The 25,272-nt window shown below is 33.1% G+C and overlaps 2 protein-coding genes across 7 annotated transcripts; one reads left to right on the forward strand and one right to left on the reverse strand.

The window, feature by feature from the left end:
* Positions 1-2,563: 2,563 nt before the first annotated feature.
* On the forward strand, positions 2,564-11,386 carry LOC113846936 (pentatricopeptide repeat-containing protein At2g13420, mitochondrial-like). 6 transcript variants are annotated; one of them, XM_027475707.1, is made up of 5 exons: positions 2,564-4,327; positions 6,899-7,264; positions 7,380-7,418; positions 10,612-10,843; positions 10,936-11,342. In XM_027475707.1, the coding sequence occupies exon 1, from the start codon at positions 2,782-2,784 to the stop codon at positions 4,324-4,326; it is 1,545 nt and encodes a 514-aa protein (XP_027331508.1). In that variant the 5' UTR covers positions 2,564-2,781; the 3' UTR covers position 4,327; positions 6,899-7,264; positions 7,380-7,418; positions 10,612-10,843; positions 10,936-11,342. The 6 variants fall into 6 exon arrangements, with proteins under 6 accessions (XP_027331508.1, XP_027331506.1, XP_027331507.1 ...); XM_027475705.1 differs by lacking the exon at positions 7,380-7,418 and having other exon boundaries at positions 10,936-11,386; XM_027475706.1 differs by having other exon boundaries at positions 6,899-7,792; positions 10,936-11,283.
* Positions 11,387-13,224: 1,838 nt separating this feature from the next.
* LOC113847139 (F-box protein At5g07670-like) lies at positions 13,225-16,245 on the reverse strand. Its single transcript, XM_027476034.1, has 2 exons — positions 15,027-16,245; positions 13,225-13,854 (listed from the first exon to the last, which is right to left on the reverse strand). The coding sequence occupies exons 1-2, from the start codon at positions 16,139-16,141 to the stop codon at positions 13,587-13,589; spliced, it is 1,383 nt and encodes a 460-aa protein (XP_027331835.1). The 5' UTR covers positions 16,142-16,245; the 3' UTR covers positions 13,225-13,586.
* Between the last annotated feature and the right edge of the window lie 9,027 nt (positions 16,246-25,272).

The raw sequence follows: 25,272 nt of genomic DNA on the forward strand, positions 1-25,272 counted from the left end.
CTTGCATGGAGATCAAGCGTGTCAACATTCAAGTTTCCAGTCTCTAGTCCATCAGGTATAAGATTTGGAATAACAATACACATGTGTTTTGTTTTGAGAGAAAGAGAGTTAAAGGGCATAAGATATTTGAGATATCAAAACTTGTGACAGAAAGAGAACAAGAGGAGAGAATGAGGGGTTGGGACAGTTGAAGGGGAATAAAAGGGGAAGGAAGGAGGTTGGAGGAGGGGACTCGTGACTCTAGGGACGAATGAGAGCTACGAGAAAAGGAGACAAGACTAGTGGGTTAAGAGGAAAGATATGGGGAGTTGTGATAAATGTAAATTTTATTAGGTTTTTATGTAGTTTTCTAGGTTATTTTTGATAGAAAATGTAATTTGAAAAGTGAAAACTGCACAAAAATATATAAATGTTTAACAAAGTAAATTGTTGTCTTTAGTAATTCAAATTATGTAAATTTGATAGAATTCTGATGTAATTTTGTTAGTTTTGCAGGAGATTATAAGGTAAAAGTCTTGAGGATAAGGATTAAAGAAGAGAAAGTAGAAGAAAGTAGCAATTTTAGAGACAAAGATCAAGGATTAATGAATCTAGTTGTTGGGTGTGATCACTATTTTAAAAAAAGTGATCATTCCAGAGCCTAATTTCAAGGACTGACTTGTGCGTTACTACTTTTTCTAACAATAGTAACCACGCCCATGAAGAAAGATCCTGCGTGATCACTATTTCTGATAATAGTGATTGTTCCAAAGCTGGGGTGAGAAGAACAACTTGTGCGTGCTTACTATTTTTTAGCAAAGTGAACACACGCAAGTCTGAAAAGAGGAATAAGCTGCGTGTGATCACTATTTTTCAGTAAAGTGATCACGCACATGAATAAAGAGTAAAACAAGTTGCGCGTTGTTACTTTTGTCAATAAAAGTGATTGTTCCAGAAAGCATTTCAGAAAAACAAGTTGCACGTGGCTCCTTTTGTCAATAAAAGTGATCATGCACATACTATTTTAGGCAATCCATCTCTGCGTTGCTACTATTATAAACAAAAGTGATTGTTCTAATCATGAAAGTTACAGGAAGGCTTCTGCGTGGTTACTTTATTTTATAAAAGTAACCAGGCCAGAAAGGCAGGAAATCTATAAATATAATATTAGCTCATAAACTTGCAATCTTTTCTCATTTTTCATTTCCACATCTTAGGAGAGTTAGAGAGGGAGATTGTGGTCGACTTCCAAGCTCTGGACCTTGAGGAATCAGGCTGGAGATTGGATTTATGAAGAAATTCTATAGCTCCTCTTCTTCTACTCTTTCTCTCTCTTTTACTTTTAGGACATGTTCTGATTTCTTTTTCTTATGGATTGATGGATTCGATTTTGTTATTGTAAGATGTTGATTGTATTGAACGTTTAATTCTTTCTTTAATGCAATTCTTGAATTATCTATTCAATTAAATTGAACCTAGAGGATTTTCATCAATGGAAGTTGAGTTAATTTCTCAAATCTAATTGAATGTCAAGGTTATGAATATCTTAAGGATAAGAATTCGTGATCTTATAATCTCTTAATTTCTAATGCCTAATGCAATGTTTTGACTGAATTACACCTAAGGAATTATGGTACTTTAGTTAAATATTAGGATCAATGAGGCAAATGATTGTCCTTTGATTAAATAAGTGAAATTGATCATCAATCAATTAAAGAACTTCGAGTTCAGATCTACTTCAGTTTTACAAATGATAAAGAGGTGAAATCAATTCTAACTCTATTCACACATCATTTTATTTCTAAATTCGTCACTCTATTTTACTTAGCATTTACATTTTACTGCACCTTTTTTTTAGTTCTTAAATAATTCAAAACACTTCAAATTTTGTTTGGCTCAACTAGTTATTGATTTGTGAAGTGGTAATTGATAGAACTAATCCTTGAAGACGATACTTAGGACTCAAACTAAATTTCAAATTTTATTACTTGCTACAACTATCTAGTACACTTGCTAGTTAGTGTTCTCTCAGTTTTGTGACAAGCTGCAATAGAAGGAAGGGAAAAGGGAAAGTTTCACAAATTTTTAAAGACAAAAGTCTAGGTTAGATTAAATATATTATATTATAACCATTTTAGCATTACTTAAAATATCTTTATTAGGTCATATAATAGAGTTAATGTAAAAAAAATTTAAAGAAAAAAATGAATAAAAAAATTAGAAGATGAAAATGAATTTTGTTCTAAAGTTAAGAGATGAAAAAATTAATTATACTATTTTTTATTATTTAATTTTTTATTCTTATAAGTAAATATTGATAAATTTATTCAAAATCAGCTTAAAATTAAACAATTTTATAAGTTAAAAAAATAATTAAACATGAAAATTAATATCTAGATGGTTGAATTCGATATAGTTTACTGGATGGATCTCTTTCGTAGTTTTTTAACATTACCAAAAAAGAAAAGACGTGTATTTTATTTTCAGTTTTTGAGAATAACGATTACTTCAATTTTTATTTTTTTTAAATCTTAAATGTTTGTAACGATTTGTATAAATTTTGAACCATGGCATATAAATGGATATGTCACCGATGTGCTCCCTCTCCCATTTCTGACTCCCAACATCCATTTCGCCGTAAACAACAGTTCTTGTCGAAGCTGAGAAGGAAGATACGGTGGTTGGGGCGGAGGCAGCGTTAGCGAAGGTGGAGAAGAAACGTCACAATAAAAAAGGAGAGGGAGAAATCAGAGAAGGCAGTAATTAAAAACATCATATGTTGTAACTGTATCAACTCACTCCATGGCCGTTCCCAAACCTCGTCCCTCTTTCCTCTCACCGCAATTCGCTGCACCTTTCTTCCGTCGTCTCTCTTCGAGCCCGAGCCCGAGCCCGAGCCCAAGCGGCGACGAAAAGGATGCGGAATTGGTGTCGAATCTGCTCCTCCAGCAACACAACCCCTTCCACGCTACGGAGTCGAGCCTCCAACTGCACGGCATCACACTCACACCGAATCTCCTTTTCCAGAGCCTCCTACGCCTCAAACACCACTCCAAAATCGCACTCTCTCTCTTCAACTACTCCAAAACCCTCCCTAACCCTCCTCTCACCATTCCCTCTTACAACCTCCTCATCGACATCATGGCCAAGGTTCGCCAATTCGACGTCGCTTCCCAACTCATTGTCGAAATGCACCAACGCAACCTCTCCCCCACCCCTTCCACCTTCCTAATCCTCATTCGCCGCCTCATCTGCGCTGGCCTCACGCGCCAAGCCGTTAGAACCTTCGACGATATCGACGCCTTTTCCGATTCCAAAACCACACCCGACCACTTCTGCCTTTTGCTCGACACGCTCTGCAAATACGGCCACGTTAAACTCGCCGTCGAGGTTTTCAATAGAAACAAACGCGACAATAGGTTTAGACCTAACGTGAAAATGTACACCGTTTTGATTTACGGGTGGTGCAAGCTGGGGAGGGTTAAAACGGCACAAGCGTTTTTGAAGGAGATGCTGGAGCTGGGGATTGAGGCTAATGTTGTTACTTATAATGTGTTGTTGAATGGGGTTTGTAGGAGGGTGAGTCTGCATCCCGAGGAGAGGTTCGAGAGGACTATACGGAATGCTGAGGAGGTGTTTGATCAAATGCGTGAGAGTGGGATTGAACCCGATGTGACGAGTTTTTCCATCGTGCTTCATGTTTATAGCCGTGCGCATAAGCCCCAGTTGTCGCTTGATAAGTTGAGGTTGATGAAGGAGAAAGGGATATGTCCTAATGTCGTGACATACACGTCGGTTATTAAGTGTCTTTGTTCGTGCGGGAGGCTTGACGATGCCGAGGGGTTGCTTGATGAGATGGTGAGGAATGGAGTGAGTCCGTGTGCCGCCACTTATAATTGTTTCTTTAAGGAGTTTAGAGGGAGGGACGATGGAGACAGCGCTTTGAGGTTGTTCAAGAAGATGAAAGATGATGGGTTGTGTCCGCCAACTTCACACACATATGGCATTTTGATGAGGATGTTTTTGAGGTTGAACAAGATTGGGGTTGTGAAGGAAATGTGGAATGATATGAAGGAGACGGGGGCCGGGCCCGATTTGGATTTGTATACCGTTTTAATACATGGGTTGTGCCAAAGACAAAGTTGGAAGGAGGCTTGCCATTTTTTTGTTGAGATGATAGAGAATGGGTTTCTCCCCCAGAAAGTTACCTTTGAGATCCTCTACAAGGGCCTAATTCAGTCTGATATGTTGAGAACTTGGAGGAGATTGAAGAAGAAGCTTGATGAAGAATCAATAACCTTTGGTTCTGAGTTTCAGAATTATCAACTAAAGCCGTATAGAAGATAAGGTATTACTCATGAGGTACTTTAGTTTTGTGACTAATTATGTACAGATTATGTCTGATGTTCAATTGTTCCATATCGTTATTCACTTTTTGGTCCAATTTACATGTAAAAGGATTACTTAAATAAATTAATTTTCTATGGAGATGTGGAATATCTATAAATCCTTAAAAGCTATGAAATGTTGAAATTGAGTTTAATACTAAATGGTTCTCTCTGTTATGTGTTTTCAAAAATCAAACTTCTTAGTCTGGAATACTAATAAATAAGTTAGAAACTCAGATTACACCTCTATATCTGCATGTTGACTGGCATTAATTTGTGGTTTGATGGAATGGCATTTGTTTCATTTGAAACTTTCTCTATTCATTTGCCTGTCATAATGTCATGTTTTTCATTTTATTTGAGACTAGAAATGCTTTTCCAAGCGTGTCCCTTAAACATACAATTTGGTCCCAAAGGTGCCCGTGCCCTCTACTATTTGGTTTCTATTGGAGGTGCTACCAATTCCATGAACGCCAGGCTCCTTGTTTAAGATGGGTCATGCTTTTATTGATAATGGTAAAATAGCACCCATGTTAATACTTTACGAATTTGTTCAATCAGAGAACTAGAGATGAGAGTAGTCTTGGTTCAACTAGTTAACCAAGTGATTAAATCTGTTGATATTATAAATATATTTAAAATTAATTATATAATTTATAAATGATTATCTAAAAATACCATTCACTATCACACAAATATTTCATTACAGTAAACACATTATAAAAGATAATATTAAATTTAATGAAAATTATGAAATTAAAATAACCTTTGTGTGCTCTAAAAATTAGTGTCTGCACAAAATGACTCTAATAAGTTTGCCTAGCGAACCCACAAAAGGCATACAGGGGTGAAATTGAATAGGCTAGCTTAATCTACTGCTCCACACAATCATGAATGACAACAGAAAGCAATTTGTCAGTAACCATTATTACCATTATTAAGTGCTAGACTGTTCAATGATAGATTGTGATGGTTAGGTTAGATAAGCAATAACTACAAAACTGTGTAAGAAGTTCCAATGGAAGTTTTCTTCTGTTTCTCTCTTTATGTACTTTTTCTTTGGTCTGGTGCATTTATTTGGTGCTGTACTCATTCACCCACTGCCATCTTGTAGTTCTCTGTCCCTAAATCCGCATCACCTACTCTTGCAAAGCTGGCTTCACTCACTGTCATCACCTACACCCTACTTTCATCTACAGACCTTCAGACAGGCTATAAAACCAGAGAGAAGAAAAAAGGAGAATCATTTTACTTTTCTTTTAGGGAGGGAGGAAATTCAAGAGAATTAAGACTAGGGGCTGGGACGGATGGAGCATAAGAGAAAGGGAAGGGAAGGAAGCATTTGGAGTAAGGAGGAAATTCGGGCATTTCTTGGGATGAGCAGAAAGGAGGATGAGCTGAGAGAGGAAGCATCCAATTTAAAAAGAGGTATTTTAAAATGAGAGAAAGTGAGGCTGGTTGCATAAATGCTGAGGAAATGAGGGATCAAAGACCCCTGCTGCTGCAACAGGATTATCCCATTAATTCATCTTGAAGAGGTTGGATTCATGGGTAATGCCCAGAATTGCCTTTTCCATTGTTTTCTTCACCTTAAAAATGAGTAAAAGGGGTAACGGTTGACTTGATTGTGTTTTAATGTGTGCATTGACAGTAATGAAATTTTTATTGTTCTGGGTCATTTCCTCAATTTGATTTTGGTGATGCACATAATTTGATGTAAGGCAAGAACAACAAAACCTACTTTTAGGATGCTAGATATCTGATTTATTACCTGTGAATGTAAGCATTGTCTGGATTTTAGGTTTACATGATTGATGGTGGCCCTTTTTATTAATGTATATGCAGCCTTGGGTTGATTGTATCTTGATCTAACTTAATCTTGACAAATTGCCAAAAGATGCCCGTTGTATACTAAAGACAATTTCCTTAGACATGGTCAGACAGTGGTATTCTGAAAGTTTGCAGTTTTATAGTCACTTTCATGAAGCCATTTTTCTTGCCTATATAGGTTCTCCATGAATCTGTTTGGAAGGGGGTTTAGGGAGGAAAGAGGAAAGCATCTCTAGGTAGTGTTCCCTTGTTTGGGAGATTTTTTTGAAAAGAGGGCAATGGTTTGAGAACTTTTAATAAGCCTCTAAAACCCCCTTGTACGCATTTTCTGAGTTTTCCTAAATTAGAGGTGGGGGTTTGGAGTAAGAAATAATTAATTTATCCATGTGCCCCTGCCAAAGTTTTCTACACTACAATTTTTGAATTCATACTCTCCCTCATTGTTCTGATCCAAAAACTAGAAACAGTAGCACATGTTCTCTCTGTGCTCTCATCTTATTTTATCATGCTCTCTCACTGTGTATGTCCAGATCTTAAACTATTGTTTGTAAAAATGTTATTCGGATATGTTTCCAGTTGTTCTGTAGTTTCTGTAAACATATTCTAGTTTCTGATGCATCCTCTCCTTTGCAGCACTTTCTCATATTACGCATTGTAATAAAGAAATTGCTTAATTGTTTGCTTGCTCATTTTTTGAATAGTGAAGAGAGAAATTGAGATAGAGGGTGAGACAAGACATAGAAGCAAGGAAAGGAGCCTGTCAAAGTCTTAAAGATGATTGATAGGAAGGTAAGAAATCCAATACGTATCTTGTTCCTTCTCAAGAAGAAAGGAAAGGAAGGTAAGAAATCCATAGACATAGAGGTTGAGATGAGACATAGAAGCAAGGAAAGGAGCCTGCCAAGTCTTAAAGCTGATTGATAGGAAGGTGAGAAATCCAATACGTTTCTTGTTCCTTCTCAAGAAGAAAGGAAAGGAAGGTAAGAAATCCATAGACATAGAGGGTGAGGTGAGACATAGAAGCAAGAAAAGAAGCCTGTCAAGTCTTAAAGCTGATTGATAGGAAGGTAAGAAATCCAATAAGTTTCTTGTTCCGTCTCATTTTAAAAATGCCTGTAATTTCTGAGTTGTTGTGAATTTTCTTTTAATTCTGTTCTGAATTTCATAACTTTGTTCTGACAGTTTTCCTTGGTTGAAAACATGCTGAATGACATTTTGCTTGTAAGGTTTTTCTTCCTCTAAATTTTTTGCTCTGGTAATTTATGCACTCATGCTTTCAAATTAAGATTTTGAGTCCTTAGATTGATCATACTTCTGAGTACCAAGTGATTGTTTTATTTCCCCTTTAGGTCCCAAGTCAAAATATTAATTACTAACTTGTGAAACTTCCTTTACTGAGATATTTAAACATGGTCTTGCATATGGAAAATGTTGAAGTCTTTTGATTATATTTTTATTCGAAGGGTATTCTAACGTTCCTAGTTCTGACATAATCCTGTAAGTTTATGGTTTTAAAGCATATCTTTCATTATTCTGGTTGCTATTTAGGATGCACAAAGTAAGGACTCAGCTTTGGTATATAACCATGGAACATGGTATGCAACTTTACAGGTTATACTTTTGTATAGATTATAGACCCAAGAGCCATGGAGTCTTTTCATGATATTAATCCAAAGCATGATATATTGTTCTGAGTCTTATATTTATTTTTTTTAATATTTAAAATTTGATATTTAGTGATAACTTGGTGAAATTCCTTGTTTGGCTGTGTTTGAATCAACGTTGTTAAAATCGAGATCTTAATCGTAAGATAGTGCGATCTTATGATTTCTCTCCTACCTTACGATCTTAATCGGAAATAGGACTGAAAATCGTCAAGATAGCGTAGGATCCCGATCTTTTTCCTTTGGATCATCCGATAGACAATCTGATTTGATTTTCGCGACACTTGGGTTTGTAGGCGGGTTTTCGCGACCCAGTTTTTAAAAACATCTTTCTAGGGCAGTTTTGACCCCATTTTGGACTTTTGTTCTTGTGTGGCGACGCCTCTTCCATCTAGGTCTCAATTTTCTCTCATTTTTTTTTCTATTTTGAAACAACCGTTGCACATTACTGTTATTTAAAGGTTTGGGTTGGTTTCTGTGACTTCTATAATGTGTGTGTTCTCTGTTCTTTCTCTTCTTTTTTCCATTACTTCTATACTATGAGTGTTCATTGTTTAGTGTTTGTAGTTCTGGTTTGCAGTTCTATGTGGGGGGTCTCAGTTCTATCTAGGCTTGGGCGGGTCTCAATTCTTCATTTCTCTTTTATTTTTGTTCTTTCAATTTTTGCATGATGTTCAATATTAGAAATGAAGTTGGTAACAGTGGAAAAAAAAAAAAGACATTCAGTCAAGTGGAGCTGCAAGGAATGAAATTGCCGTTAGAAGTAGAACTTTAAGATCAAAATCAAACAACAATATTGCTGAAACAATAAATGATGTGGCATGGAATCACGATGTTTCTTTGTTTGGAGATGCTAGAAGATTTAAATGTAAATATTGTAAGAATGAATCAAACAACAATACTCTTAATGTTCTCCACAATATTTGGAGAACAATGGTGGGCTTTTTTGCTAAAGTATGGTAAATTTAAAAACAAATTATCAAAATAGGGTTCATACAAAATATTTTTCCGATCTAGGATGATTTTTACTACGTCATGTTAAGTGTCGTCCCTTATGTAGCCAATATTTATTTTTTAATAATAAAAAAAAAGTATCGTCTGTGTATATGCCGATACTCATTTTATATTATTACAAAAATAATATTACGAAAGGAACAATCACAAGTTTCCTTGGTGGCATTGATCTTTGTGATGGGAGGTATGATACTGAAGAACATCCTCTATTTTCAACTTTAGACAGAGTCCATCATGATGATTTCCATCAGCCAAACTTCCCATGCGCTTCCATCAAGAAAGGTGGTCCAAGAGAGCCATGGCATGCATTCACTGCAAGCTAGAAGGACCCATTGCATGGGATGTTTTGTCAATTTTCAGCAAAGGTGAGAGAAGCAGGTTAGAAAATAGTTCCTACTCCCTTCAAGCATGCTTGATGATTATCTTCTCCCTCAATCCACTGTGGCAACGTCAAATGAAAATGAAGTATGGAATGTTCAGTTATTCAGATCCATTGATGGTGGTGCTGCTTTTGGCTTCCCCCAAGACCCAGAAGAGGTAGCTGAATTTGGCCTTGTTAGGGTTCTTACAAGTTACATAAAATTCATAATATTATTTTTTTAATAATAAAAATTAAGTGTCCGTATATACACAGACGATACTTATTTTTTTTATTATTAAAAAATAAGTGTCGGCTTTTATGTAACTGAAATTCAATATTTTATTATTAAAAAAATAAGTGTTGGCTACACAAGGGACGACACTCAACATGACGTAGCAAAAATCACTCTAGATCGGGAAAATATTTTGTATGAACTCTATTTTGATAATTTATTTTTAAATTTACCATACTTTGGCAAAAAAGTTTCAATGGTGATAAACTCCTCCAATATTTTTATTCTTAAAATACTTACATTTAATTCTTCTAGTATCTCCAAAAATAGAATTATCATGGTTCCATGCCACATCATTTCTTATTCCAGTATTGTTTAATTTTGATTTCAAAGTTCTATTTCTACCAACAACTTCACTTCCTACAGCAACACTTGACTTAATCCTCTTTCCTTTTCTATTGGTACAAATTTTATTTCTAATATTAGATGCCATGTAGAGATGAAAGAACAAAAATAGAAAATAAATGAAGAACTAAGACCCACTCACGCAGAACTGCAAACATTGAACCACGAACACTCACAATATAGAATTAATAGCAAAAAAAAGAAAAAGAATAGCGAATACCAATAGTACATAAATTGTAGACATCAAACTCAAACCTACAAATAGCTGTAGTACACAGGTAGAAGAGGCTCGTCACACAATAATAGAAGTCCAAAATGGGGTCAGAAACTATCCTAGAAACAATTTTAAAAATTGAGTTACGAAAACTTGATCTAGAAACCCGTGTCACAGATCAGATCGTCAATCCTAATGAGAAAGATTGGGAATCTACGCGATCTTACCGGTTAAGATCGCAGGGTGGGAGAGAGATTGTAAGATCGCGATTTTAACAACATTGGCATAACCTATGAAATTTGAACCATATGATTATGTAGCTTTTCTTCAAATCTTACTTGTCCTTTCCCATTAAATTTGAATCAGCATTGAACCATTGTGATATCGCTTATAGAATCCTGTTTCAAAATCTCACATGCACTGAACAGAATCAAAATCTGATTATTTTATAACACAATGCCAAATTATTTTTTGAGTGAAACAAGTTGATAAATTCTACCTTTTCTTTCATTTGGAATAATAAGACTATGGAATGGATATATACGTGAAGGCCTGAAGTGGAGTTTAGGGCAGTTTCAATTTGAAGCACAACTGAGCATTTTCATCACTTTCTCTCTCTTCTGTCCTTCAGATCTCCCTTGGCTTCCTCAGCTCACTGAGGCACTATCTTTACCACTTGTTTTGGATTGCAGCTCTGTTCACTTGTTAGGTTATTTAGCTGCAGCAACCAATTCACAAAATCAATTTCACCTTTCAGTAAGTACCCTGTCTTTAGTTAGTTTGATTACATATTTTGATTAAGAATATGTGACTTGTGGCTAATATTTATTACTGGTGATAATTTGTAGTTATTAGTCTCAATTGATATTTGGATTTTGGAGTTTTGACCATAATGCCGGATAGCCTGCCACTCTGATTTACAAGGATTTTGACTATGTTATTGAACTTGTAGTGATTGGCAATTTGGAAGCATGCCAGGACTTATTATGATTGGCACCATAGCCCACGTTGAGATAGTCATATTTCATGTAGAACTTCCAAGTGGCTAAAGACTCTCATAAATTAGTGCCACCTTCTGTGTATGAGAATGTTGGCACAAACGTTCTTCTACTGTGTTATGTTGACAAAATTGCTTGGCTTGTGATGTTCCCATGTTTTGCATTGAAACTTAGTTTGAAATAATTGCTCTCGTTATGTCGATAACATATCTTCCTTTTGAATACGTCTAGATTGATATAGAAGCTGTCCAAATTTTCTAATTGTGTTCTGTGCGCCTTTAAAATCTTAATTGAGGATATTGAATAATATATTGCCTTCAGTTCTGTTCGTATTAAATTGTCAATATATTGCCTTGAGTTATTGTTACATAGAAACACCAACTAGTCTGTGTCCGAATCCTTTGCGTGTTGAGATCTATCCCTTTGGAAGTAGGGTGTGAATGTATAGCTTTGATATAAAACCAAACCAATTGGGTAGTCTTTTAAACTATACACTTCGGTCCAGCAGTTTCATTTTATATACTTGGCAATTTGGTGTCTGGCATAAGGCTTTTAAGATTAAAAAAACATATGTTCTTGGATTTACCTTTGTAATGTTTCTCCAGACGGACTTGTTTCGACACGTCTAAGGTTAAATTTATATAAGTTTCTCAGTATGAGTAAACAAGTAAGTAGTAAAATAAATCATAGTTTTTTCATAAGTTAAAATTAGTTTGTGTTTTTTCTACTTTTTAAAATCTCTTTCATTTATTTTTTCTAAAATTTGAAGAAATAATTTGTATGTAATTTATAAAAGAAGTTTTACTTATTTTTATATTGATTTTTTTTATTAGAATTTTTCTAAAATTTACTTAAACAAAATAAAATGCAAATTGACTCTTTCTACATCAAAAGTTGGATTTGGTTACTTTTGAACAAAATAAAATAAAATGCAAATTGATTGAATTTAATAGTGTTGGGTTGGATTGGGTTTTCCGAAAATTTTCAACTATTCATTTGGGTTGCATTAGATTATCACAACAATGAGCTCACAGGCCATTTGACTCTTTCTACATCCAAAGTTATGACTATTTGAAGATAGTAGCGGAATTGGGATAAGACATAGGAGTTAATCGTGCATTACTTGATAAATGTAATTATGCTAACATTAATGCATTAGATTTTATCAAAACATTACTGTTAAGCGCGCTTGACCAGAGCAATTTAGAATGAGCGACCTTTTGGGAAGTCTTGCATATCTTTTTTACCCCCACCCCAACCGCTCTCTCCAAGGCCATATGCTTTATTGCCTTACATGCCCGATATACTATCATCAGTGCACGAGACATAAGATGTGAGTCCTACTTTATATCTATGCTTTTCTTTCTACTTTTCCTGCCAAACCAAATCATAGAAAACATCTGGAAAATTGTTTTCTTCCTGAGTTTTCTTTCCTCTAATTTTCCTTGATTCCAAACAATGTGTTAAAATTTATAAGAATCAACACATCTCTAGACTTTTTTCTTCCTAAATTAATCTTGAAGATACATAGCAGTAATCAATTATGTCGCCACTTTAAATATTATAAAAGTGAATTTAATGATGTTTAAAATATATAAACAATTAATTAGAAATAAAAATTTTAAAAAATTAATGTAGTAGCAAATAACTTTGAAAGATTAACTTGATTATTTATTCTTAATTTAATGATAGTAGGTAGAGTAAAAGTTTAATACCTATGTTTTAGTTAGGGCATTACTAATTGGACTATCATTAATATACAATACAAAAAGACTATCATATTACAACCATTTACTCTCTTAATTGACGATGTTTTATTTAGTCATCCAACTTGTGTTACACAAGTGCACACCATAATTTCTCTTGACATTTATTAACTTACCTGTTTGTTTTAAAATTGGATGTAATTATTTTTAATAAAACTATTTTTAAATCACCAATATAATTAAAATATACATCCAAATTAAAGTCAACCACACACTTCAAGCAAAATCGCATGCATAATGAACGAAATGATTCTGAAAGTAAAACAGACAAGCCGTTATACAAACATACCGGGCTAACTCTGGCTTCCAATTTCTACCGTCGCAAATTTTAGTTTACCAAATAGAGGAAAAATAGAAAAAGTCAAAGAAACTGCAGAAGAATGTTAACCATTCTTTACTTAAGAGTCCAACTGTATTATGCTTACACAATAATTACACCTCTATTTTGGTTCCTTATTCTAATGGAAGAAACAAAAGAACGAAAAAAATGAAGGGAAACAAGTTACCCAATTTCAACATTGAATGAACTGGGTCAGGCTTTTACATATAATTACATCTGTAAGTGAATGGTAAAGGGAATATTCTGCCCTTGTCGATATCTAATCAACAATCTAAACTATCAACGTGATTACATAATGGTACAAATTTCATTATAGTGTGACAATATCTGTTTCTAAGACCATGGTCAAGATTCTGACTACACAGCAAATACAGGTATGGTCAAGTCATGTCATGTCAAGTCCTCTTGAAAAATTTACCACCTTTCTTTCCCATTGTTATCCCCACAAGACTAGAGGGCAAAAGATATTTATTATCTGGCCTCCATTTCAACTCTTTTAGTGTAGAAAACAAGGTTGCGAGTGATGAAGAAATACCACTATCCTTAATATTTTTACACGAGACTACTCTAAGGCATTCCAGCTCCTTCCAAGACTCAATTACGGACTCCAAACCTTCTGTTGTAAGCAATGAGCATCCTTCTACGTAAAACAACTTTACCCGCCTGAAAATAAACCAACAACAACCATAATGTAACTTAGAAATAACCCATAATGTAATTGCCATTTGGCAACACATCCATATAACTTGTCAACTAAGGATACCATAGCATAATCAACCACCTTTAAACAGATAAATAATAAAGGTATTAGAAGTATACCGTCAAATGATAGTACAACAAACTATACGTTTTTAATACACAACATCCCCAATTGAAGATAAAAAACATGGCAAATGTCAAAATATAACATTCCAACACCTGGACCACACTGAACCCAAAAGTTATTGATGACTTATTTTCAACTTTATAAACTTTAAGATTTCTCTCCACACCTGCAAACCAGATTGCAAGGGCATATGATGTGGGAAACAACTTTGTACCTACATTCTGCATGCTACGCAAATTTCATGGATTTAACTTCATTAAAATAAAAATAAAATAAAATGTGAAGGTAAAAGTATATCCAATTTAATTGAAAACAAGTTAATTTTACAAAGTATTTTAATTCAAATCAAGGCCAATATATCTTTACTTTCTCATTCTTTAGAATACCAAATTTCAATGCATTGTTTGGTTCAAAAGAAGGAAGGGATGAGATTTAATGGAGGAAAAGAACACCCTATTGGATTCACCAGGAAGAGAGAAGAAAAATAAACATATTTATTATTATATACCTAGGATGATCAAATAAAGCTATTAAATTAAAAATAATTGTATTCAATTAGTCTAAAAATTTCCTTCTAATTTTAGTCTAATTGATTTTGGAGAAATTTTAGACTCCTCTTATCCCCACTAAAATCTTGAACAAAACTATACAAATTTCAACTGCACATTACAAATTCAAACTCTCACAGTAACAATCAACCAAAAAAAAAGAGTCCCACATTAATAACCAGCAAACAATCGCCAAAATTTTATCCCCCTCTCCTCTCTAAAATTTCAAACCAAACATAAAAAATTTATAAAATTCTTCCCCCCCCCCCCCTTCCCCTCTAATTTCACCACATACCAATTCTAATTACACATTAAAAATTCAAATTACAGCAACAACAAAGTCTTATCCCGTTAAATTAGTCCAATTACATGGATCACAGGACACGCTTCAGTCAAAAACCACATCACAAATTCAAATTAACCAAAAAAAAGAAAAAAGAAACACATTAATAATGAATTACCTGCAAATAACCGCCAAACTGAAAACAGCATCATCCAAGCCCCAACAATCCTGAAGAACAATCTCCTTAGCATTCCTACAAACTCTCCACAACGCTCCCACCCCATTCCTATCCCTCAACTGACACTTCTCCAAATTCAACCTCTGAAGCGCCACGCAGCACCCCAAATGCTCCTCCAACCCTGGATTCCCATCAATCACCTTACACGACTCTAACCTCAACGCCTTCAAATTCTCACAAAACGACACCGCCGCTAACCACCCATCATCCATCCTATGATCCACAAAACTCAACTCCTCCAACATCACACAACACTTCCCAATCGCTTTCACCCCATCGAAACTCCCCTCACACCCACACAGCTCCAACTTCACCAACCTCTTACAACCTTGGGCCAGAATCGTAAGCCCAATATCCGATACCGATGATTCATAAAACCCTTCAACACTCCCAATTACTCTCAACACCTGCAAATTCCCACACCCTGCAACACCGCGCAAAACGGCGTCGTTGCACTTCTGCAACTCCAGTTCCTGCAACGTCGCACATTCTTCCCCAACTGTTAATAGCCCTACCTCGCTGGCACCGGCTACCTCAAGTTTCCGTAAGTTGGGGCACCCGCTCGCCAGGGATTTCAGCGCCAGGTCAACCGTTTCGGAAGGTAGCAGGTTTTCCTTGCCGAAACACCATGAGGAGTCAACGTGCAGCGAGATGACTCGGTGATTCAGTAAAATGCTCGAGTTTTGGGGGGAAGTGAAAGATGCGGGAACCAAATCGACGTGGTTGAGATTGGGGAATCGGTGGATTAACCTTCCAGAGAGGATGAAGTTGGGGTCCAATACCCTAAGGGAACGAACCAACCTTCCTTGGAGGTTCAACCATCGTTTGCAAACGAGGGAATTGGAGTTTCGCTGGGAAATTGGGAGCTTGGAGAGGATTGTGAGGAGGAGCTGGTCGGAGAGGAGGAGGGTGGGATCGATAGGGGTGGAATTGGGGGTTAGGGTTTTGGATTTGGGGTCGGTGAGGTGGTGCATGGCGAGGAGCATGTGGTTGAGGGGCTGGGGGAGGTAGGTGTTTAATGGTGGAGTGAGGTTAGGGTTGGCGTGAAACGACATAGTTTGGGGGAATATGAGTGTTTTGTTGTGGTTGGCATTGGCGTTGGGGAGTGCATGAAGTGAAGCAGTCTCTTTTGCTTTGTTCTGAGGAATTCCAATTGCAGCGTTTGGAGGTATCTCTATCTCTCTATCTAACATCCAAATCGTGGGTCTCCATTTTTTTATTATTTTCCAATCATTTTTTCGCTTTTTGTTTTCTTCTCAGTTGTTTCCCTCTCCCACCGCTTCCTCTTGGACCATCCCTTCAAATCACTTTTCCAATCATTTTTATCTTTTAATAACATACCTTTTAGAAAATTTTAGTGAACCTTTTTATTGCCTTTTTTTATGTGTTTAAGATACTCCATTAAATTTTTTAATAAATAATATCTTTTATTAAACGTTATAGTGTTTAATGTTGATAATGTATTAGATTTTATAATTTATATAAATTTATTATATATAAAATTTTATGTGTATTCTTAAATGCTAGTGTAAAAAATTATCTTGTTATATGGTATTTGATAACTTTTATGAAGTATTTATTTTTTCAATTTTTCATTAATAAATAGAATTAGTAAAAATATAAATTAAAATTATAAGATAGATCTTGATATGTTTAAATCAATTGATAAATTGATCAAGATCTTCTTAAACTACTACTACTGTAACTCTAAAAACGTAAATCAAATGATAGATAGAGTAAGATTTTCTTACGCTAGTATAACTCTAAAAATATTTATATTTGATCTGAATTTTTCATTTAATCTATATCTAACGGTCAGTAAAGTAATAATATAATATGGAATGTTCTAATTTAATTTATGCTTTTTAAATTAAATTTAACAACATTAAATATTTTTATAAAAATTTATTACTAATATAAACTTTCATTTTTATATGATATAAATATTTACTCTTAAATTTAAATATTATTATTTAATCTATTTATGTTAAAATTTTGATGTGATTTAATCATTGATATATTTTATATAAAGTATTTATTTCTAATATAAAAATAAAAAATTTTAAAATTTATTTACACTAGATATTAAACTTAAATATTTACATATCTTAATAATTTTTCATATAATACAATATTAATTAATCTAATTAATGATTTGAAAGTAAAAATTAAGTATATCAACTTTATAAAAATTTTATATGAAAATAAAATTTTATTGCATTACTTTATTTTAATATTTATTATATTTTTAAAATATAAGTAAATATTAACTATTAATAAAAGTAATTAAAAGATATAAATATTTAAATTTGATGAGTCTTTATATATATATATATATATATATATATATTAAAAATGTGTTTATTCATACATTGCAGAAAATAATACACCTTAACTATTTTATTATAAATCGTTAATTTTAATTGAAAGATAGCAATAGAAGCCATGCATTCTTGAAAAGTCACGAGTTTTAAAATTAATCTATTTTTTTTACATTGAAAATATTTAACTATGTCATTTTACTATGTTTAAATTTTTTTAAAAGTCATCCGCAATATCAAATATGTTATAAACTCTCAACTTTAATTGAAAGAAAACACTAGAACAAGCTGATGTATTATCTTAAGCCAAAAATATTCAACGAAATCCAAAGATTGCTAATTAAATTCAAACTAATGTAAATAGAGATCTAAAACAGACTATTAATGAGAAATTAAGTTATTAGAAATAAGAATGTCTAAAATTTATTGATTTCCTAAACTTTTAACAATGACACCACTTTGAAATATAGATGTGCAATTATGTAACTTTTTGTTAAATGAGTAAGTGGGTTAAAGAAATTTAAAGTTATGTTAAAAATATATAACAAAAATACAACAAACAACTTTTTAGAGAATCATTTGAACAAACATAAAGGTAACTTAAATGCACCTTTATATATATATATATATATATATATATATATATATATATTGTCACTTGATGAGCAAAAGGATAGCGGCTTTAAAAAATAGGATTTTAATTTGAAAAAATGTGGAGTCGTTACCAAAATTTTATTTATTTTTACAAAGACAAAATATTGGAAAAAAAATCCTTAAGAATTTCAAGTTTAAGAGTTAGTTACGAATAGGAAAGGTATTAGCACCTCTATTAATCCATTCAAATGAACGGTACTTCAAAATTAAATAGTGTGAAACAATTTTAAACATTGAACTTATATATTTATTTTTTATTTGTCTATTTTCTATTTTCTATCATTTTTTAATTTTTTAAAATGTGTCTCAAGTATAAGTTGTTATGAGGCAAAATCAGATTTGAGATCTCAAGAGAATCCTTGATCTTAAATCATATTTTATTTAGAAAATAAAATAATTTTGTAAAAAATTTATTTTATTTTTATTTGAAAGGTAACAAAGTCTTAACAACTTGAAAACAAATTTTTATTTTTTTGGAAAAGAAAATTTTATATTTTATTTTAAAAAAAAAGGAGCTAAACAAGAAAAACTATATTTTGAAAGTTATTTAACATTCTAAAAAATTTTTATTTCTATTTTGAAAGATTTAACTTAAAAATTTAAAAATTACTTTATTTATTTTTTTATTTTTACTAAAAATATTTTTTATTTTTTGATTGATTTAACAAAAAAAACTAATCTTTATATTTTATTAAAAATGATAAATAGGATGCTTAATCAAAAAATATTTTTTTTATTTTATATATGTTTTTAGCACAATGGAGTGATGCTTGAGGAAGAAGAAACATAAAAAAAAGGAAAAATACATAAATAAGAGGAAAGGAAGAAAAACCACATAAAAAGAAAAGTGCTAAAACAAAGAGAGAAAAAAAGAATAAAATAAAGAAAGACAAAGAAAAGAAACAATGTGATACGATATTAGTGCATGCTTCATGAAAGACAGACACATAGGGAGGAGTCAAAAGTCGTATATTTTTCTTGCAATATCTTCGTCTTTTGTTTTGTATATATCGTGTGAAGAATTCTATGCAAAAATTCTCTTCAAGAAATACCCTATGAAAAGTCCTCTCTTCAAAATTCTTTCCCATAAAAGAAATCTGTGTAAAATTTCTCCGTATAAAAAATCCATGTCTTTATATGTGCAAGTTAGTCACTATTTATAATAGGATTAGTACCTAATAAAAGGAAATAAAGTATATTTTTTACACCTTGATTATTTTTATTTTATTTTATACATTCCTAAATTAACTAAAATTAAAATGAAAACAATGATTATTATTTACATAATATCTTTATGATTTTTATTGATTATATGTCTTTCTTAATTTTTCTTTTTATTTTTTTTTTATAATTCATCATTTATTATTTAATAAAATGTGTGACTGGACAAAAATCAGTGTTCACAGATTGCCCCTCTTTACTTGTTTTTTACTAGATAATATGAAAATCCATAGATTTCATAATATCGTAGTAAGAAACGAGTAAAGAAGTGAACCAATTTTCGTCGGGAACACCAAAAGGAGACTAAACTCATAGCATAATAATATCAGAGTGGGGAGGTAATATCAACACAGAAAGATACCATTAGGAAAGAAAAAATAACGTCAGAGCAGATAAATAACATCATTGTAGGAAAAGAAACATTGGTGAAGAAAAATAACATCATTGCAAAAAAATAACATTGGTGCATAAAAATAACATCATTGTAGGAAAAATAACACCGGTGCAGAAAAATAGCATAATTACAGAAAAAATAACATCATTGCAAGAAAAATAACATCGGTGCAGGAAAAATAACATCAGTGCAGAAAAATAACATCATTGCAAAAAAAATAACATCGGTGCAGAAGAATAACATCAATGCAGGAAATAACATTGGTGCAGGAAAAATAACATCAGTGCAAGAAAAATAACATCGGTGCAAGAAAAATAACATCGTTGCAGAAAAAGTAACATCGGTGCGAGAAAAATAACATCAGGGCAAGAAAAATAACATCGATGCAAGAAAAATAGCATTAGTGCAAAAAAAAATAAAAATATCATTGTAGGAAAAATAACATTATTGCAGGAGAAATAACATGAAAGTAGTGAGAATGATATCAGAGAATAGAAAATGATATCCTAGCAGAACTTTTACTTTACTCTTGCATGAAATATGATCTCAAAGATAACCAAATAGTCATTCCTTTCCATTAAGAAAACCTAGATCATTAATTGATCCCCAATCGCTGCTTTATTCGAATATTTTGAGATTGGGACTCTTGAGCACCTTGCTTCTTTGTTTTCAACTTTTGATTCAGGCTAACTTCAAAACATCTATATGGAAGGAAAGATTTCGCATCTCTCATTGTTGAAACAATGGAAATTTGTCTCATCACATATAATTTATCATCATTGTAATTATTATGCAAAAAATCATTTCATTTTTTTAGTTTTTTATTTTTTATTTTTTACATTTTAGATATCAACTCATGCATGTCTAAAGGTAAGGAGATAAGATCAAGGATGGAGATTCGAACAAATTTTATTAAGAATGAGTGAGAATTAGAATGTCAAGAAGAGGTATATGAAAAAGTTTCGATTGGGAGAAAGACATTGCTAAGAAAGCAGTTAAGTAATAGTTCTGAGTAGTAGTCCTCTTGCAGCAGGTAACACAATTTACACATGTCAATGACTTTGGCTATAACTGCAATCCATCTTTTGAATAAGCGAACCGCTACTTCCAAGGTGATGATGCCATGCGCCAATTCAATACTTCAAATTGCCCTGATTTGCCATTTTTGCCAAGATCGTCTTTTAGGTTTTTAGCCTAGCCAGCTTCCCTTCTCTCTTTTTAATTTTTTTCAAATTGTCCTGATTTGACCGTGCCACTTTAGCCAAGACCACCTTTTTGGGCTTTTAGCCTTGCTAGCTTCGCTCTCTTCCCCCTCTTTTTAAAAAAAAAAATCCTAACTTTTACCTAAGCTGCCCTTTCGAGTTTTCAACTTAGCAAGCCTCTTTTTATTTTTAGACCCTAATTTTTGCCTAGACCGCCCCTTTGGGTTTTTAGTCTATCGGGCCTTTTATTTTTCATTTTTTATTTTAAACCCTAATTTTTCCTTAAGCTGCCCTTTTGGGTTTTTTGACTTAGTGGGCCCTTTTTTTGGGTAATATATTTTTTCTTTTTTTTATTTTATTTTACAGCATCAGAGTTTGTAGGGTGTGATGACTCCACACTATTCATATTGGTAAGGATTAGCACCTCCTTGAGAATGTTCTTTTAACAGTAAATGGTCATTCCTAATTCGGGGTTCATTTCTCCAGGAAATCTTTATGGATAGGAAGGATTTTCTTGAGCACCAAATCTCTCTCTCGAAACTCTTTGGGAGGAACTTTCTTCTCATGAGCTATCTTCATAATTTTTTTTTGTATAGCTGACCATGGTACAAAACTGTTAATCTTTTATCCTTCTCTACTTCAAATGGCAACATAGCCTCCATTCCGTATATCAATGAGAATGGGATTTGTAACATCCTCGTTTTCTTCATTAAAAAATAAATGGATATTTTTTATAGAGAATGGGAAAAATAATTTTTGCGTTTATTCATGGATCTAAGAATGGAATAAAGACATAATTTACATTTTCTCTTATGAAGGTTTCATAAAATTCCAAAAGGATTTAAAACTTCCAAGAGAATAATTTTGAAACTTTAAGGTAATAAATCAACTTAAATTTATATCTAGCAAATTATTTGGTTTATATTGAACACATATAAATTTAAAGTTTCCACTAAGAACATTTCCAAAATACGCATTACAACAAAATTTGCCCAAGTATTGTAAATTCTAAAATCTGAAATTGAAATCATTTACAAGATTTGGTCAACACGTAATATAATTAGATAAAACAATATAGTTTCTCAAATTATCTCAGTCCCTAAAGAGCAGTCTTCCTTTCAATACCCTTAGATTATGATCGTAGGATAGGCTAAACATCTTTATCTCTTTACTTTCATTACCTGAAAATATTAGTAAGGGTAAGTATCTATCGTCCCACTAAATCTCTCGTTTGACATAAGTAAGATATATATATATATAATACTAAAAATATTTTATAACATGAATTGAATTGACAATAACACTTAAATCATATCAATCACTATCACAATGGAGTATACACTGTAACGCTCCAAATTTTTGTAATAATATTTTGATATATTAATATAAGGGTATATATGGAATTTTTATATGTTTGTATGTTTGATTTATATATATGATGATGTGCATATGCATATGATGACGTGGACGTGTATGAATATGTGAATATGATTGTGAAGAAGTCCGTATAGTGTGATTGAACTGTGATGTGGATTTGTGATTAGGCTGGAATTTATTAAAAATTTGGCCAAGTGTGTAATGTAAGGGTGTTCTCACTGTAGCAAGAAGGCCCTGTGCGAGCTGGGTGATTATGTTGCATTCTCGCTATAGCGAGAGGCTCCTCGCTGTAGCAAGTAGACAACAGAGAATGATGCATTTTTTGATGCAGTCTCGCTGTAACATATTCCCACTTTTTTCTCTTCACCTCTCTTTCGATTCTCTCTATTTCCAACTCATTCTTACTTATTAAACTGCCTCTAAAGTCATTCGTGAGTTAGATTGAAGGTTGAAATTATGTTTTAGGACCTTGGAGGTAAGTTTTAAGAGGTAGGGTTTCAATTTTCCATTCCTCTTCCTTGTTCTTTTGATTTCTCATGAAGTTTTCCATGTATTTAGGACAAAATTTGTGTGAGGGGCATATTCTTTGTTGATTTCGTGCTTGGATCTTCGACTTGAGTTAAAGGGGTTCTACCCTATCTTCTTGTGTCTTTAATCCATTATATTGATAAATAATGTAATGTGGTTGAGATAGAATGTAGGGATAAGCATGTTTTGATAGAGGATTCTTGATTGAGCATGATGAAATGAATATTGCTCATGTGTGTGATGGAATGGCTTGACTATGGTAGGGTTTCTATGAAAATTTGGATGTTGAGTGTGATGTAATTGAATGTGGGCCTACGTGCCGTGTGTGAAAGTGAATATCGTCGTGTGATTGAGATTATTAGTGAAACTATGTGTTAGCATGCCATTGCTCGGTGTGAAATAATTGAGTGGTTGGAAATGTGCATGAATGGCATATTGATGTTGATTGTGATTGTGTTTGAACATGTTCGAAAGCTATGAATGGTTCAGCGATACACTGAGAATGTGAAAGATGGAGGCAGTAGAAATACCTTAGGGAAGAGAGGGTGGTAGTGATACCAACAGTGAGCGTGGGTGCACCACAGGCCACATGCTCTTCTCCTAACTTGGCCTCTAACTAACAGCTTTGCCAAGGGGCTCGTGACTGCACATGTTGTATTCGTGAGGCGGGGGTTATTCGGCGACCACCCATGGTAGAAAACTGAGTAAGTCTCTAAGGTTAAGGGCCTCAGGAAAACTGTGATCATAGTGTCATAGTGAACGTGGCTAAGGTGCAGTGAGCGCACATATGTATAAATTGTTTGATTGTGCAATGAGCGCACATGTGTGTGAATGAGAATGAAATTATGGAACTAATGCTTTGTACTTGTTGATGCTTGATTTAAAATATGTTAAAAATTGTTTATGTGTAGAATGGGTAAGGTGAGACTCTATGCTTATTTATGTGTGTGATAGTGTAGAGTACCCACCCTTACATTTATTTTTCAGGTGACAAAGACGATCAACATTAGACTCAGTGAAGGGATGGATGAGACTGCTATAGGACTTAGAAATTTATTTGAAAATTTTGATGTATTTAAATTAGTCTATAGCATTGATTTGTTATGAATTGTAATCCATCCATATTTTGAAAGACTTTACTAAACTTATGTACTGGAAAATTATTTGAATGAAATTTTATTATTTCTAATTTTACAAAATTTATTTATTTAGAAAATTAAATTAAGGTGTTACACACACAAGAACAATTAATCACATTTGTAAACTTTCATACCATACATCTTTTTACTAATCTGTACGCCATAATACATTTCTACCATATCGATCAATATGTCACAATACATGTGTCCTAATCGCACCTATTGATGTATTACAACACATATATCATAACAACATCAACCGATATGTTACAATGCATATATTATAATCATACAACTTCTATACTACTTCATATACATCACATTTTCACGTTAATTTCACTTTCATATTCAATGCCTCTGAGATCCCTTGAGGACTGCATATCTTAGATAGCCGCTGGTTAGCCGCAGCAACATGGTTACATGTGTGTAGACTCGGCCCCTTTTAGTAAAGGTATATAGTCAGGAGTCTTATCAAGAAACGAGTGTGTGGCCTGTGAATGCTTTCACTTTTAGCAAATTAATGTGCACTCGTTCACACTTAGTATTCACCACCCTCATTTCTCTAAGATTTTCCAAATCTTCTCTAGACTCTATACTCCCAATGTATCTCTATAGCTATCTAAATTCACCACCAATATTTTTCATTCCTTTCCATATCTTTTTCACAAATCAACGTGTCATAATACATGAGTCTCGATCACATAACTCGGTGTATTATGATACATGTATTATGAATACACCCCTTGAATGTACTACAATACCTGTATTATAATTACATCCATCAATCATTCTGACTCTTGTATTATAATTATTTTTCCCACAATTCCATCATCATGTCACATCCTTTCATCTCATACATCAAACTATATTATTGAAGAATAATGTAACATTTTTCATTAACAATCCATTTCAACCATTTTCACATACCTCAATCATCAACAAACATACATTAAATCACAAAAAGTCCTCAAACAAATCCATATATCACACAAGTCAATACAATATGCTAGAGATCGGACACCTCTGGGCTCAGCTCAATCGTATAACTCAACATACATATTTTCTTAGCAATAATAAGGTCGTCTATCCTAAAGTTTTGCATAATCCATTATTAACGACCTGCTCACTATTTTGAAAACATTAAACAACAATTCTTGACTACTCTCAAAGAATGTTTGTTTAGTAAAATCATAATATTTCTCAAAGATAGTTTTATTCATGGCCTTTACTACAAGTTACATTTAAATAGTTATGAGAGTAAGTAAGGGTTTTTCAATTCAAAGTACCCAAGAGAAGTTAGGGTTTGGGATCAACTCCCCTTACTTTGGAATGAAGACCCACCACGAAATC

This window comes from Abrus precatorius, unplaced genomic scaffold (assembly GCF_003935025.1).
Source record: "Abrus precatorius isolate BTA unplaced genomic scaffold, Abrus_2018 Scaffold8, whole genome shotgun sequence".
Lineage (NCBI taxonomy): Eukaryota > Viridiplantae > Streptophyta > Magnoliopsida > Fabales > Fabaceae > Abrus > Abrus precatorius.